General features: G+C 40.3%; 1 protein-coding gene across 1 annotated transcript in view; it reads right to left on the bottom strand.

Annotated features, from left to right (window-relative positions):
• spen (spen family transcriptional repressor) overlaps positions 1-13031 on the bottom strand; it is a 34909-nt gene that overhangs the window by 11413 nt on the left and 10465 nt on the right. Inside the window, exons 3-10 of the mRNA XM_083674903.1 lie at positions 9934-10527; positions 5088-5245; positions 3171-3371; positions 2929-3080; positions 2437-2562; positions 2173-2286; positions 1590-1703; positions 3-103 (exon numbers count right to left, since the gene is read on the bottom strand). Of these exons, the coding sequence (XP_083531029.1) occupies positions 3-103; positions 1590-1703; positions 2173-2286; positions 2437-2562; positions 2929-3080; positions 3171-3371; positions 5088-5245; positions 9934-10527 (1560 nt within the window). The remainder of the gene's footprint in view (positions 1-2; positions 104-1589; positions 1704-2172; positions 2287-2436; positions 2563-2928; positions 3081-3170; positions 3372-5087; positions 5246-9933; positions 10528-13031) is intronic.

Raw genomic sequence — 13031 nt, 5'->3', positions numbered from 1 at the left:
ACCTTCGTTCAGATAGCATTTCATAAAAGTCTCGAATGTCTTGCCCAGATGCCTGCATTGAGCGATAGAAAGCCATCTGACTTTCTTGATTAGCAAAGTCCACCTAGAAACAAAGCAACATGCAGTTTAGAGGACTGGACATTCCTTATTCTTCGTCAAAACTGGTAACACAGAAACTAGGACCACCATAGGCTACTATCTACACTGCTCAAAAAAATTAAGGGAACACTTAATCGTCACAGTGTAACACCAAGTCAGTTAAACTTCAGGGATATCAATCTGCCCATTTAGGAAGCACAAGTGATTGTGAATCAATTTCACCTGCTTTGGTGCAAATGAAAGTGACAACAGGTGCACTGGAGAGGCAAAAGCAAGACAACCCCCTAAAAGGTAATGGTTTTGCATGTAGTGGCCACAGACAATGCTCTCTCCTTATCCTTCCTGACTGATTGATTCTTCTCTAGTTTTGTGTTCTGCTAGTGTCCTTGTCACTACTGGTAGCATGAGGCGGTACCTGCAGCCCACTCAGGTTGCACAGGTAGTCCAGCTCCTCCAGGACGGCACATCCATACGTGCGGTCGCAAGAAGGTTTGCTGTGTGACCCAGCACAGTCTCAAGAGCATGGAGGAGATACCAGGAGACCGGCCGTTACACGAGGAGAGCTGGACAGGGTCGTAGAAGGGCATCAACACAACAGCAGGACCGGTATCTGCTCCTTTGTGCGAGAAGGAACAGGAGGAGCACTGCCAGAGCCCTACAAAATGACCTCCAGCAAGCTATTGGTGTGCATGTGTCTGACCAAACTGATAGAAACAGACTCCATGAGGGTGGCATGAGGGCCCGATGTCCTCTAGTGGGACCTGTGCTCACTGCCCAGCATCGTGCAGCTCGATTGGCATTCGCGAGAGAACACCAGAATTGGTGTTCACCTTACGCTGGTGCAGTGGGCCCTGGGTTCCTCCTAGTGCAGGACAATGCCCGGCCTCATGTGGCCAGAGTGTGTAGGCAGTTCCTGGATGAAGGTGGCATTGATACCATTGAATGGCCCTCTCGTTCCCCTGACCTAAATCCAATTGAGCACCTATGGGACGTTATGTATCGGTGCATCCGATGCCACCAAGTACCGCCACAGACTGTCCAGGAGCTCACTGATGCCCTGATCCAGGTCTGGGAGGAGATCCCCCAGGACACCATCCGCCGACTCATCAGGAGCATGCCCAGACGTTGTCGGGAGTGCGTACAGGCACGCAGGGGCCATACACACTACTGAATCACATCATGAGTTGCCGTAATAAAATTCACACAAGTTGGATCAGCCTGTGATTTGAATTTTTTACTTTGATTTTCGGTGTGATTTTGAATCCAGCCCTCAATGGGTTGATGATTTTGGTTTCCATTGACCGTTATGTCATTTTGTTCTCAACAAATTATACAATGTACATCAGTAAAGATTTTCAACTTGAATAATTCGTTCAAGATCTGATGTGTCCCTTAAGTGTTCCCTTAATTTCTTTGAGCAGTGTAGTTCATAACCAAAGAGTATGTTGACCACATTGAAAGAACTGGAAAATAGATTATTTCATGCTCACCTTGATTTTATTGCCCCCAATCTTCCAACCCTTGGTCTCTTTGACAGCGGCCTGCGCATATTCTATGTTATTGTACAGGATAAGTGCCATTCCTTTCAGTCTGTCAAAGACAACCTTTAAAAGGGCCAAACAGGTGGGGAGAGAATGAGGAAAAATGTTAGTAACACTTGCTCTATACCTGTGTAGTAATGATGCAATTACTCTAGTTATGTCATTGTATTGATATTCTGTTACACTGTAAATTGGTACTTGCTTTGTAAAAATGGAGTTGAGCGTTTTTAGTGATTGCACAAGGGGACAGTGCCTATTCATTACAATATAAAAAAAAAAACTAGGGCTGTCAAGTCGTAATATTTTGTGAATCTTGGGTTGACGATTTGTGGACTCAACTCCATGGTATCAGCCCTGGTATAAACATTGTGAATACAATGCTGTTACAACAATTAGTGTTATTACAAAGGTATAGGGATGTCTCTTCTTCACCCAAGGAAGGCGGTCCACAGTCCAGAAAAATTCAGGGACCTAACCATGTGGTTTAGAATGGGAATGTGAAAGAAAATGTAAAAATAAGTTGCAGGTTTACCTTGACAACATGTCCATAACGGCAGAAATGACGAGTGAGATACTGCTCTGTTGTAGTGGAGGCTAAACCATCCAACCAAACACAAGTTGTGGGCATACTCTTTCCAAAGCCCAGCTGTAGAAAAGGAGGAGAATTAACATTTCAACAATTCCCGTTGATAACACTCCCACAGCCAACACCATCAACAACAACAAAAAAACTCTGTTTTACATATGGGGCAATATAAAGAACAGTTTCGAGAAATAAAAATTATGTTCTTCTCACCTTTAGCCTATTGTTGCCAAGGTACTCGCCATCCATCTTCTTTATGGCCTTACAAACACTAGCAATGTCACAGTACTGCAGAAAGGCATACTGAGGAGCACCATTAACTTTCTTGATGTCAATATCCTATGTAAATGGAGGGGGGGGGGTCAACACATCAGATATTTTGGCACTCAAAATGAAATCTGGAACATGACAACATGCAGCATGCATTTTCTACCACTTAACATGTAATATCATATGAAAAGCTAAATTAGATGAGAATCTACTCTGCTTTAACAAATCTTGAGAAATTGTAATTATAAGAATTACATGCTTGTCCCAAAAAATGTAAAGTTGGAAATAAATGTATAGTACATCCAGTGGAGTAAGAGGTTGGTGGTATATTCTTTAAGTAGGACACATTGAAACCATACCATTCATTTCAATAAGTCCTACTTAAAAAACAAACCTTACTCTAACAAACATCCCAACACAAACTCATTAACATACCACTATCTCTCCGAAGCGCTGAAAGATGTTGAGCAGATCATGGTAGCTGGTGGTCTTTTCTAGGTTGCCAATAAACAGTGTCCGTGTGGCTTTGGGATGAAACTCATCTATCCTCTCATCCAGAGGCCGGAACTCATTCTCGCTTTCGGTTTCTGAAAAGGAGGTGTAGGTTAAAAAAGCACTTGAATAAAGTTTTAATTTAATATGAGCAATGGATGCAGCAAGAGCTGGTTATGACCTACCAGGGCCATTCCAGACAAGGACATCGATTTGCATGCCAAAAAACAGCTTCCCCTTTGATCCACCAAGGGCCTTCTCCTGGTCTTCCTGCTGGCGAAAGAAGACAAGTCCATAGCGCTCCTCTGAAGCTCCATGAATTTGTACAGATGTCACTTTTCCATACTTCTTAAACTCATGGAACAAGCCATCCTTCAGACTTGTATCTGGAAAGAAAGGGATTGATGCTTTAAAAATCCAATAATTATTTTTTTTCTATCTTAAAATGTACCCAAATACAGTGCCTTCAGCAATTATTCACCTCCTGGAGTTTTCTAACATTTTGTTGCGTTAGAACCTGACTTTAAAATAGATTTAATTGATGTTGTCACTGATCTACACAAAATATCCTATAATATCACTGTGGACATTTATTTAGAAATGTTTTCTAATTAATTAAAAATGAAAAGCTGAAATGTCACGTCAATAAGTATTCAACGCCTTTTTTTAACAAGTCACTCAATAAGTTGAATTGAGTCCATCTGAGTGCAAGGACGATAGTTCATGTGATTTTGGAATTAATATATTTGTTTTATAGGGTCTCTGATTTGCATAGGAATCAAATACACACTGTGTGGATCGGGCTGTCATTACAAACTGAGCAAATGGAGAGGAACAAAACTACTCTGGAATGTGACCCTGAGGCCTGGGGAGACAAATCTACAAAGTTGAATGGCTGAGAGGAAAAAGTGTAGTCGATGGGACATCATCATCTCACTACAAAATACTTACAAAAGTATTTTGTAGTCACTCTACAAAATTAGTCTATAACCAAGTGACGAAAAAGAATCCCTTAATGGAAAAATATCTCACATCCATAATTGTGTTTGCAACAATGAATTCAAGTGATACAGCAAAGAAAGTGGCTGGAAATGTGTTTATTTGATTTTCCTACAAAGCGTTAAGTGCAAATTCAGCACATGCCATGCAGTTTCCGTACCATCCCTTGTGTGAAGAATAGTGGTACTGTAGCTGCATCATGTTATGGGTATGTTTGTCACTGGCAGGGACTGGGGAGTTTGTCAGGATCAAGAGAAAATTATGAAATGTGTTCGTTGGTAGTGGCAGCCTAATCCACACAATGCGTAATTGATTCCTATGCAAACTAGAGACCCTATAAAAAAAGAAAAAAGATATTAATTCCGAAATCACATGGACTACTATCCTTGCACTCAGATGTGACTTGTTGATGACATTTTTGCATTTGAGCTAATTTTAGGAGTGTCATAGCAAAGGGGGTGAATACATTTCAACTTTTAATTTTTTGTGTAGATCAGTGACAAAAAAACATCAATTAAATGTATTCTAAAGTCAGGTTGGAACACATCTTTATACTTTAGAAAAAGTCCAGGGGGGTGAATACTTAGTGAAGGCACTGCATGCATGTAGTTTCTAGGGATTCAAATATCATGAAATGGGCTACTTCTATGGTTGAAAAACATTCCCTGAAAAACATACAATTCCGGAAAATTGGAGTATGTGCCTTTAGTCTTGCATGTTGCTCACTAGGTTCAGATTATATAGATCTCTTGCACTCCTTTCCTCAACTCCTCTCATGGAATGGTATGTTCTGCTTGTCCCGCACTCATTTTCACCGGCACTTCATGAAGTTTCTGCAATTGCTAATTAATAAACTTGGGTAGTTTTTCAGGTGCAAACTATTTATTGTACCTTTAAAATAAATCAACTTGGCACGCCCCAATTTAATTTCATTAACAGTGTCTAATTCACAGCATAAGTACTAACTTCAGGCATCAATAGCTCCAGAAAAACACTATACTATCATTACCAAAAACCCTAATGCAACTGTGCTGGGGAATGAAAGGGGCATGCAAATAATAAAACTCAGAACATTATGTATTGAGCAGGTAGCAACTCCTCACCTGTAGAACGCACAGGAAGATTCTGAACCTTGATGCCGAAGCTTTTGCGAGGTTCATCCTTGTCGAGGGCAGGTAAGGGCAAAGCTGAAGGTGCGGGAACAGCAGCAGACTGAACGGAACGTGCTGGGGAGTCATCACTCGAGCTACTGCTGGAATCGCTGCTGCCAGAGAATAAAATAGGCTTAGGGGAAGATACTGTGCATGCTACAACTTCTGCTCCACACAAGTTAAAACATTTTTTTAAATAAAAAAATAAAAATAAAAAACAGCTTGGAATATTACACTGCAAGACATCAAAATGCACAAGGCTTTCGACATAGCCCACAGCTCTGATGTACATGGTAGTCATCAATCTATCATACAGAAGTACGACTCAACCCGCTATGAATTTGGAAGTAATAGACGTTAACATAGCAAAGCGAGATATGCAATACCATTACTAGTGTTGCAGTGGCACTGCTATTTCACAACTCATACAAATGGAAGCAAATGCAGTGATTACTGCATGCAGGGCCACCAAAAAAATAAACCATGGAGCAAAATGCAGTGAAACATGCAAATATCACTTGCTTTCTGACATATCTGTAGTGATATTCTATAAGCAGCATTTATTTTTGAAAATATAATTTATGACTATAGTACATGTAATTTGTATATTTCAAATATCATTTAAAAATACTGAAAATATCACTGACCATTGGCTTTAAGGCTCTGCACTGGAACAGAATATTCTGCAATGCTGTTTTGTAAACACATGAATCTAATCACCATGGATATATATGGATATATATGGATATATATGGATATACATTGTGTTTATACTATGAGTGTATTAAGACACATTGACAACTAATTGAAAGGAATTGATTCTAGTTACTATATATGGATTTGAATCCAATTATGCTGGCTAATAGCTGAAGTTAGAAGAGCAGCAGAGAACATATAAAAGCAATTTGACCAAACAATGACTCACAAGCAGGTGACAAATGGCCATGCACTGGCTTTTTTGGGGCAATTTGAGCAAAATGGACAGAAGAGTAGAACGCTTGTGTGGTAAAGGATTCAATTAAACTCAAAATCCTCAGAGGTCATTAAGGCATTGTGGTTGAAAAGATGTGTTCACAACTGAAATAGCCTATATATTAATTTCATAGTAATTTAGCTTGCCTCTCACCCCTACCCCACTATTCCCATGCTCTTCTCAATTTTCAAGCCTCCTCTGCTGTTTTGTTTTCTCCTCTGCTCCTCCTTACTCTCCCAGACACTCCTGGAAGTGCTGCTGATGGAGTCTGGCCTATGGGAGTGGGCAGGGAGCCAGCAGTGGCCAGAAATTTCCAGTTCTAACTGGATCTCACGGAGGGTGTGTGTGTGGGGGGGGGGGTCATCACCCATACACAGAGGTAGGCAGTGAGAAAATACACTAGAGCCATCTCCATAAATTCACTGTAGCATTTCCTCCTGAAACCAAACCACATGTGAAACTGAATGCAGATCAGGCATCTGATTGTGATGGCAAAAAAAGAAGAAACCTTGTGATTCTGCTGCCATACTTTTCTTGGTGAATAGCTGGCTTGCATACAATCAGTGCATCTAGCTTAAAATAATCAATGTCCCCTTTAACTCCTGCTGTTAAAGATTAACTTCAACACAATCTCAAAAAACAGTTAAGTTTGACAGATAGCTAATACTTTGATATGAGCATGGTTGCTTATCAGAGACCAAGCAAAGCTCAAACAAGGGTCTGATGTGCCATCTACACTCGCAATCAGATATTGCGTACCTCATTAGAATACAGTGAGGTGAGTGTTACGAACAAAATGTCCATGCCTGGCAACTTATCACTCAGAATGCATCCCCATCCATCTAGACTGTAGTTTCACTTCCATTTATGTCAGGGGGCATAGCATTTGATTTACATGTCAGTGCATGTAGACTTCAAATTTTAAAAGTCAATTAGAAAACACAAATGCATTTTAAGACCAGGTTTGAACATGCTCCACGTTATAACTTAAAGGGATAGAAAGAATGACAGTACAACTAGGGGGCCCCATTTAACAACAACAGAGATGATAAGGGTCCAGTTGTCTGTACGTGTCCCGTTGTCCGATTTTTACAAACAGAAATGTTCAGAGGAGTTTCTTTTTTTTTTTTTACAGTTAAACATTTATTCTGCATGTAGAGTACGTCAGTGTTTAGTATGAATTAATCAACGATGGCAGTGCACGGTTATCACGACAGCGGTTGTCTTTTTCTTGGGGGTATTACACCTTGGCCAAACAACCACCAGGGGTCATCTCTGAGCAATTCTAATGGATAGGCTTACTGTACTTCAATGGCACACACATTGAAGTTGTTTTTATTGTGTTAGAGGTAAGATTTGAGCATACTGTATGAGAAAGATATTATTATATAACAAAGTTATGTGTACATAATCAAAATGAGTAATTTATTCTCACAGTAAACAGAGGTATTTATTCTCACAGCAATCGCATTGCATTTGTCTTTTTTACCAACGTAATTTGGAAGATAGGCTACTTCAAAACCAATGGTAATTTCCCAATTAAGATGACATGAATTGCAGAGGGGAGGGAGAGTGTCTGCAATTATTATCTTTGGTTTTCGGGATTGGAACCTTGCTGTTTTCAGGACTGGTATTGAGAAAGGGTACCCTGCCATAACTAAATAACACGCCTGCCCAACCAGGCCAGGCAGATGCACGATCGTTTCATATTAATTCTCAGAAATTCGAGCGAGAATCCCTGGAGTCCCGTCAAGGTAAATCAAAGCTCTACAGCCCGCGGAGACAGTCAGGTGGCCAAATGCACACGGAACAAAGTAATGTAAAATGTAGCCTATAGCATGAATTGCATTTCTTAATTCATGGATTATAATAATAAATAATGTAATTGTACCACAAAACCCAATACGAACGCATTTTATTTCCTCTTGATGTTTAGAAACTACAAAGACTGCAAATCATTACCAAAAAACTCCTGACTATATTGGACATATACGTAGCCTGTTGTACATGACTTGTACATACTAGTTTCACCATTCAGAAATTAAAACACTTTTTATGCATAGTCCTCCTATTTCAGGGTACCCAAAAGTGATGGGACAATTGGCTTGACAGGTGTTTCTGGTTTGTCACATAATTTGTGCAGTCATAAAAGACCTCCCAATGTCTAGTATTGATTCTAAGCTTGGCGTTCGCCTTCGGAGTCTGCTATTGGTGTTTGTCAACATGAGGACCAAAGACACGTCAATGAAAGTCAGGGAAGACATTATGAGGCTGAAATATCATAATCAATCAGAAACATAGCCAAAACCTTAAACCTACCAAAGTCAACAGTTTAGAAACTCATTCAAACGGGGAAAAAAGGCACTGGTGAGCTCAGTACGCAAATGGGCTGGTAGACCAAGGAAGACTTCTACAGTGAATGAACGAAGAATGCTCACCATAATTAAGAAAAAAAACAAAACAACTACTCCCACAGATTAGGAACTCTCTCCAGGGTGTTGGTGTGAATGTGTCAGAGACTACCATCCGCAGAATACGTCACCAGCCGAATTACAGAGGCTTCACAGCTAGGTGCAAACCACTAGTTATCTTAAAAAGGATAGTCAGATTACAGTTTGCTATAAAGTACCTAAAAAGCTTGCAGAGGTCTGAAAAAAGGTCTTGTGAACTAATATTATCATGTACCAGAGTGATTGCAAGTGGAACGTTCGGAGAAAAAAGGATCTGCCCAAGATTTGATCATATGTGGTGGATGGGGTGTTATGATTTGGGCATGTATAGCTGGCACTTGAACTGGCTAACTTGTCTTAATTGATGATGTAACTGCTGACGGCAGCAGCAGAATGTATTCTGAAGTGTACAGAAACATCTTGTCTGCTCGAATGCAAGCAAATGGCTCCCAATTCATTGGATGGCACTTCATACAGTAAGACAATGACCCAAAACATACTGCCATAGCAACTAGGGAGTTTTTCAGGCCCAAAAAGTGAAAACGACTTGACTGACCATGATACGATCTGAGACAAAAATACCTAAAAACAAACAACAACTGAAGATGGCTGCAGCACAGGTCTGGCAGAGCATCACCAAAGAAAATACCCAGCATCTGGTGGGGTCAATAGGTCACAGACTTCAGGCAGTTATTGCATGCAAAGGATTGTTGACCAAATACAAAACATGAGTGCTTAATTTGGACATTATGTGAATCTGTCCCATTACTTATGGTGACCTGAAATAGGGTGACTATGTATAAAAAAGTGTTGTCATTTCTAAATGGTGAAACCAATAAGTACACAAATACCATCAAATAAAAGCTGAGAATCTCTACTTCAGCCTCATAGTAATTGCTTGATCCAAACCTTTGGAGTATAGAGCCAAAATAAAAATAAAAATGCTTCCCAGCAACTGTATATTGCACTGAAGATATCCATCAATAAAAAACATGTCACATGAGGTTCATAACACTCGCTACAATAAGGAAATGTGTATATGAGTGGTCTGGTGGACTGAAAAGTTTTGTGCAGGCCAAAGAATAAATCTGAGGTAACTTTAATGAATGCTGAAATGTTCTTTAAATTGGTTTTAGGAACGATTTCTGTAATCCGTACACTCGCACAATTGTTGAATGCAGCTTATAGATTGCTATATCTCTACCCAGAGAGATATAGAATGTGGTCCTCTGTGGCTCAGTTGATAGAGCATGGTGCTAACAACGCTTAGGTTGTGGGTTCGATTCCTGCTGGGACCATATATATTGAAAAATGTATGCACTCACTGCAATGTAAGTTTGGATAAAAGCATCAGCTAAATGGCATATATACCCACCTTCCACTGGTACTGCTGCTGGTGCTGCTGACGGAGTCAGAACTGGAGGAACGGCTACGAGAACCAGAGCCACTGTGGGAACGGGGAGGGCAGGCTGCCTGACTCGCTAACCTTTGAGGAGAGGGATTTCGCGAATGTGAGGAGTGTGGAGATCGGCTGCAACTGTGGTGGTAAGAACGATCCCCACGGCGACCCCTCTCTTCTCTGTACAGGTCCCTGTGAACAACGCTGGCCAGTGTAAAGGGTTCTCTGGTGCGAGACTCGTATCGAGGCTCTGGGGTTTCAAAGCGGCTGGGGCTCCGGCTATGTGAACGGTAGTAGCCCACCCCAACCGATGCAGATCCTCCACTTCCTCCAGCCACAGCCGCTCCACCTGTTCCACTGCCACTGGCAACACTTACACCTACAACTCCTACAGAGACAGCGCCGCCACTGGCAGTGCCAGAGCTACTCCCACCTGCGCTAAGCGTTCTCTCTCTGGAATCACGATAATAGTCAGTGTCATAGTGGCGTTGGCGATCAAAGCTGCTACTGGCACGCTCATGATGTCCATAGGCAGTGTGATCATATGCTCTCTCCCGACTTTCAGCAGGCCTGAGAGATGGGGAGAGAGAGAGAGATGCACGTTACACTTTTTGTCATTAATTTGAAAACTAGCTTAGCCACACAGTGGTTATGGGGTTTCAGGCTATCAAATAACTTAAGACAGCAGTCAAGTTGACTGTTCAAAAGGTGTTGCTGTTTTTCATTTGAGATATTACATAGGCTATTACACAATCACAGTACAAGTAAGCTTTACCTTAAGTCTACTTTGCTAAAAGGGGAATGGAACATTTTGAAAAGGTTTTTGATCATTTTAAATATTGTTCATTTTAGTTCATCCATATTGGTCCCTATTTGATGCATTTGCTCGCTATTCTAGACAGCCATACAAAAAACAACCAGGACAGATCAAAGATGGCAGTCATGTAATGAGAGAGAGGTTATGGCCAGTTTGGAACGTAAATCAACATACTAAACATTCTTGATTATAAGCTACTTAATGATATGTAAGTGTGAGAATTGGTCGAACAAATTAAGTGAATTTCATTTTAAAATGCTCTTTCGAATAAAATGAATGTTGCATTAAAACAAGTACAAGGTAATAAAAAGCTAACTTGTAGTTCACCAAGCATTCATGTTAACTTGCCATTAGGAGTCAAAATGTCATGATATGATAACATCATTTTCACTGTACGTGCTATCCTTTCTTTTATTTTTTGTTAGTGTAAAACAGGTTCCTGATAAGAAGCGGCACCTTGGGAACGGAGGTAATTTGGATCGTGGACATTTTTGTAACTTTGCGAAAATTGCATAAGAACCACACCAAACCATTCTCAAAATATTGAGTGCTAAAATTAGGCCTAGATTCTCAGTTCATGAAAGCAACTTAAAATAATAATTTTAGCGTCACTAGTCTCTCTGCTTTGACATCCTTCCTTATACCTTCCTTCCTACAAATACGCTCAGTGTGCACCAAACTACCTGCACTGCTTCTATATTGACTGCTCCATACATGAGCATGTAAATCACGCGTTGCGATTTAGATTTGCCTGTTTGGAATTACCTGTTCGGTCTGGAACTCTGGGTTTTGTTTCTTGAGGTTCTACTGTATGTTGCTATGGTCATCAGCAGGTATTGCCAACAGTTTGTTGCCATTCGCAAACCTATACTTAGCCATTACCTTAACCCTAAACATAACCTAAACATTTTTTGCAAATACATTTCTGGGTTGACTAACACCATCTCTAATCTTAACTCTTACCTCACCCCTAGCCCTAGTGGGGGAAGTTAAGAAGAAAACTTCCACAGTAGGATTTGATCCAACGCTTTTATTACTTCAGGGCAAGCATGCTAACTATTGCTTAATTGGAGGCCACACCAATCTCCCGAAACTGTGTCAATAATGGTTGTACCTTCTAGGTAGGTAGAAGTCGCAATAGAATAACTACTGGAGGAATACTGAGCAATATCGGAATGCACATGTAAGAGTAGCCACTATGCTTAATTTATGGGGCACAAAGGTATGAGAAACACTCCCTGAAATAACTTTTTTTAAAATGTGACTTTTTTTGTTCTCGATACTTGCTCAATAGGTGTGCAATTCAAAACAATGCAAATGTTGACAGAACAGGATGTTTTCTTATAATTTTAACCGCAAATACACACAAAGACAGCACCTTCATTGTCCTGACAATCATAGTTGAGTTGGATTCTGGGAACTATAGCAAAATAAAATAATAAATAGAGCCTGACCGCTGAATTATTGGGTCCGATACCGATTTATCAGGGGCAACATTCACCGATAACCGATATACAGCGCCTTCGGAAAGTATTCAGACCCCTTCACTTTTTCCACATTTTGTTGTGTTATAGACTCAATTTAAAATGGATTAAATTAAAAGAATTTGCCATGAATCTACACACAATACCCCAGAATCACGTATAGCTATAATGCAAAAATGTCATCAACAAATCACTCAATAAGTTGAATTGAGTTTATCTTAATGCAAGGATAATAGTTCATGTAATTTTGGAATTAATATCTTTGTTTTTATAGGGTTTCTGATTTGCCTAGGAATCAATTACACACTGTGTGGATCAGGTTGTCATTACAAACTGAGCAAATGGAGAGGAACAAAACTGCTCAGGAATGCGACCCTGAGGCCTGGGGACACTTACAAAAATCGACAAAGTTGAATGGTGGAGAGGAAAAAGCACACTCGATGGGACATCATCATCTCAGTCACTCTACAAAATTGGTCTATAACCAAGTGGCCAAAAAGAATCCCTTAATGGAAAATAATCTCTCTCATATCCATAATTGTGTTTGCAACAATGAATTCAAGTGATACAGCAAAGAAAGTGGATGGAAAAGTGGATGTTTATTTGGTTTTACTACAAAGCATTACGTTTGGTGCAAATCCAGCACATGCAATGCAGTTTCCGCACCATCTCTCATGTGAAGAATAGTGGTAGCTGTATCAAGTTATGGGTATGTTTGTCACTGGCAGGGACTGGGGAGTTTGTCAACAAACTCCCCAAACAAAACATGGCAA

The sequence above is a fragment of the Argentina silus genome, assembly GCF_951799395.1.
Source record: "Argentina silus genome assembly, chromosome: 8".
Lineage (NCBI taxonomy): Eukaryota > Metazoa > Chordata > Actinopteri > Argentiniformes > Argentinidae > Argentina > Argentina silus.
The sequence above is the reverse complement of the archived record's forward strand: the minus strand, read 5'-3'. Positions and strand labels throughout refer to the sequence as shown.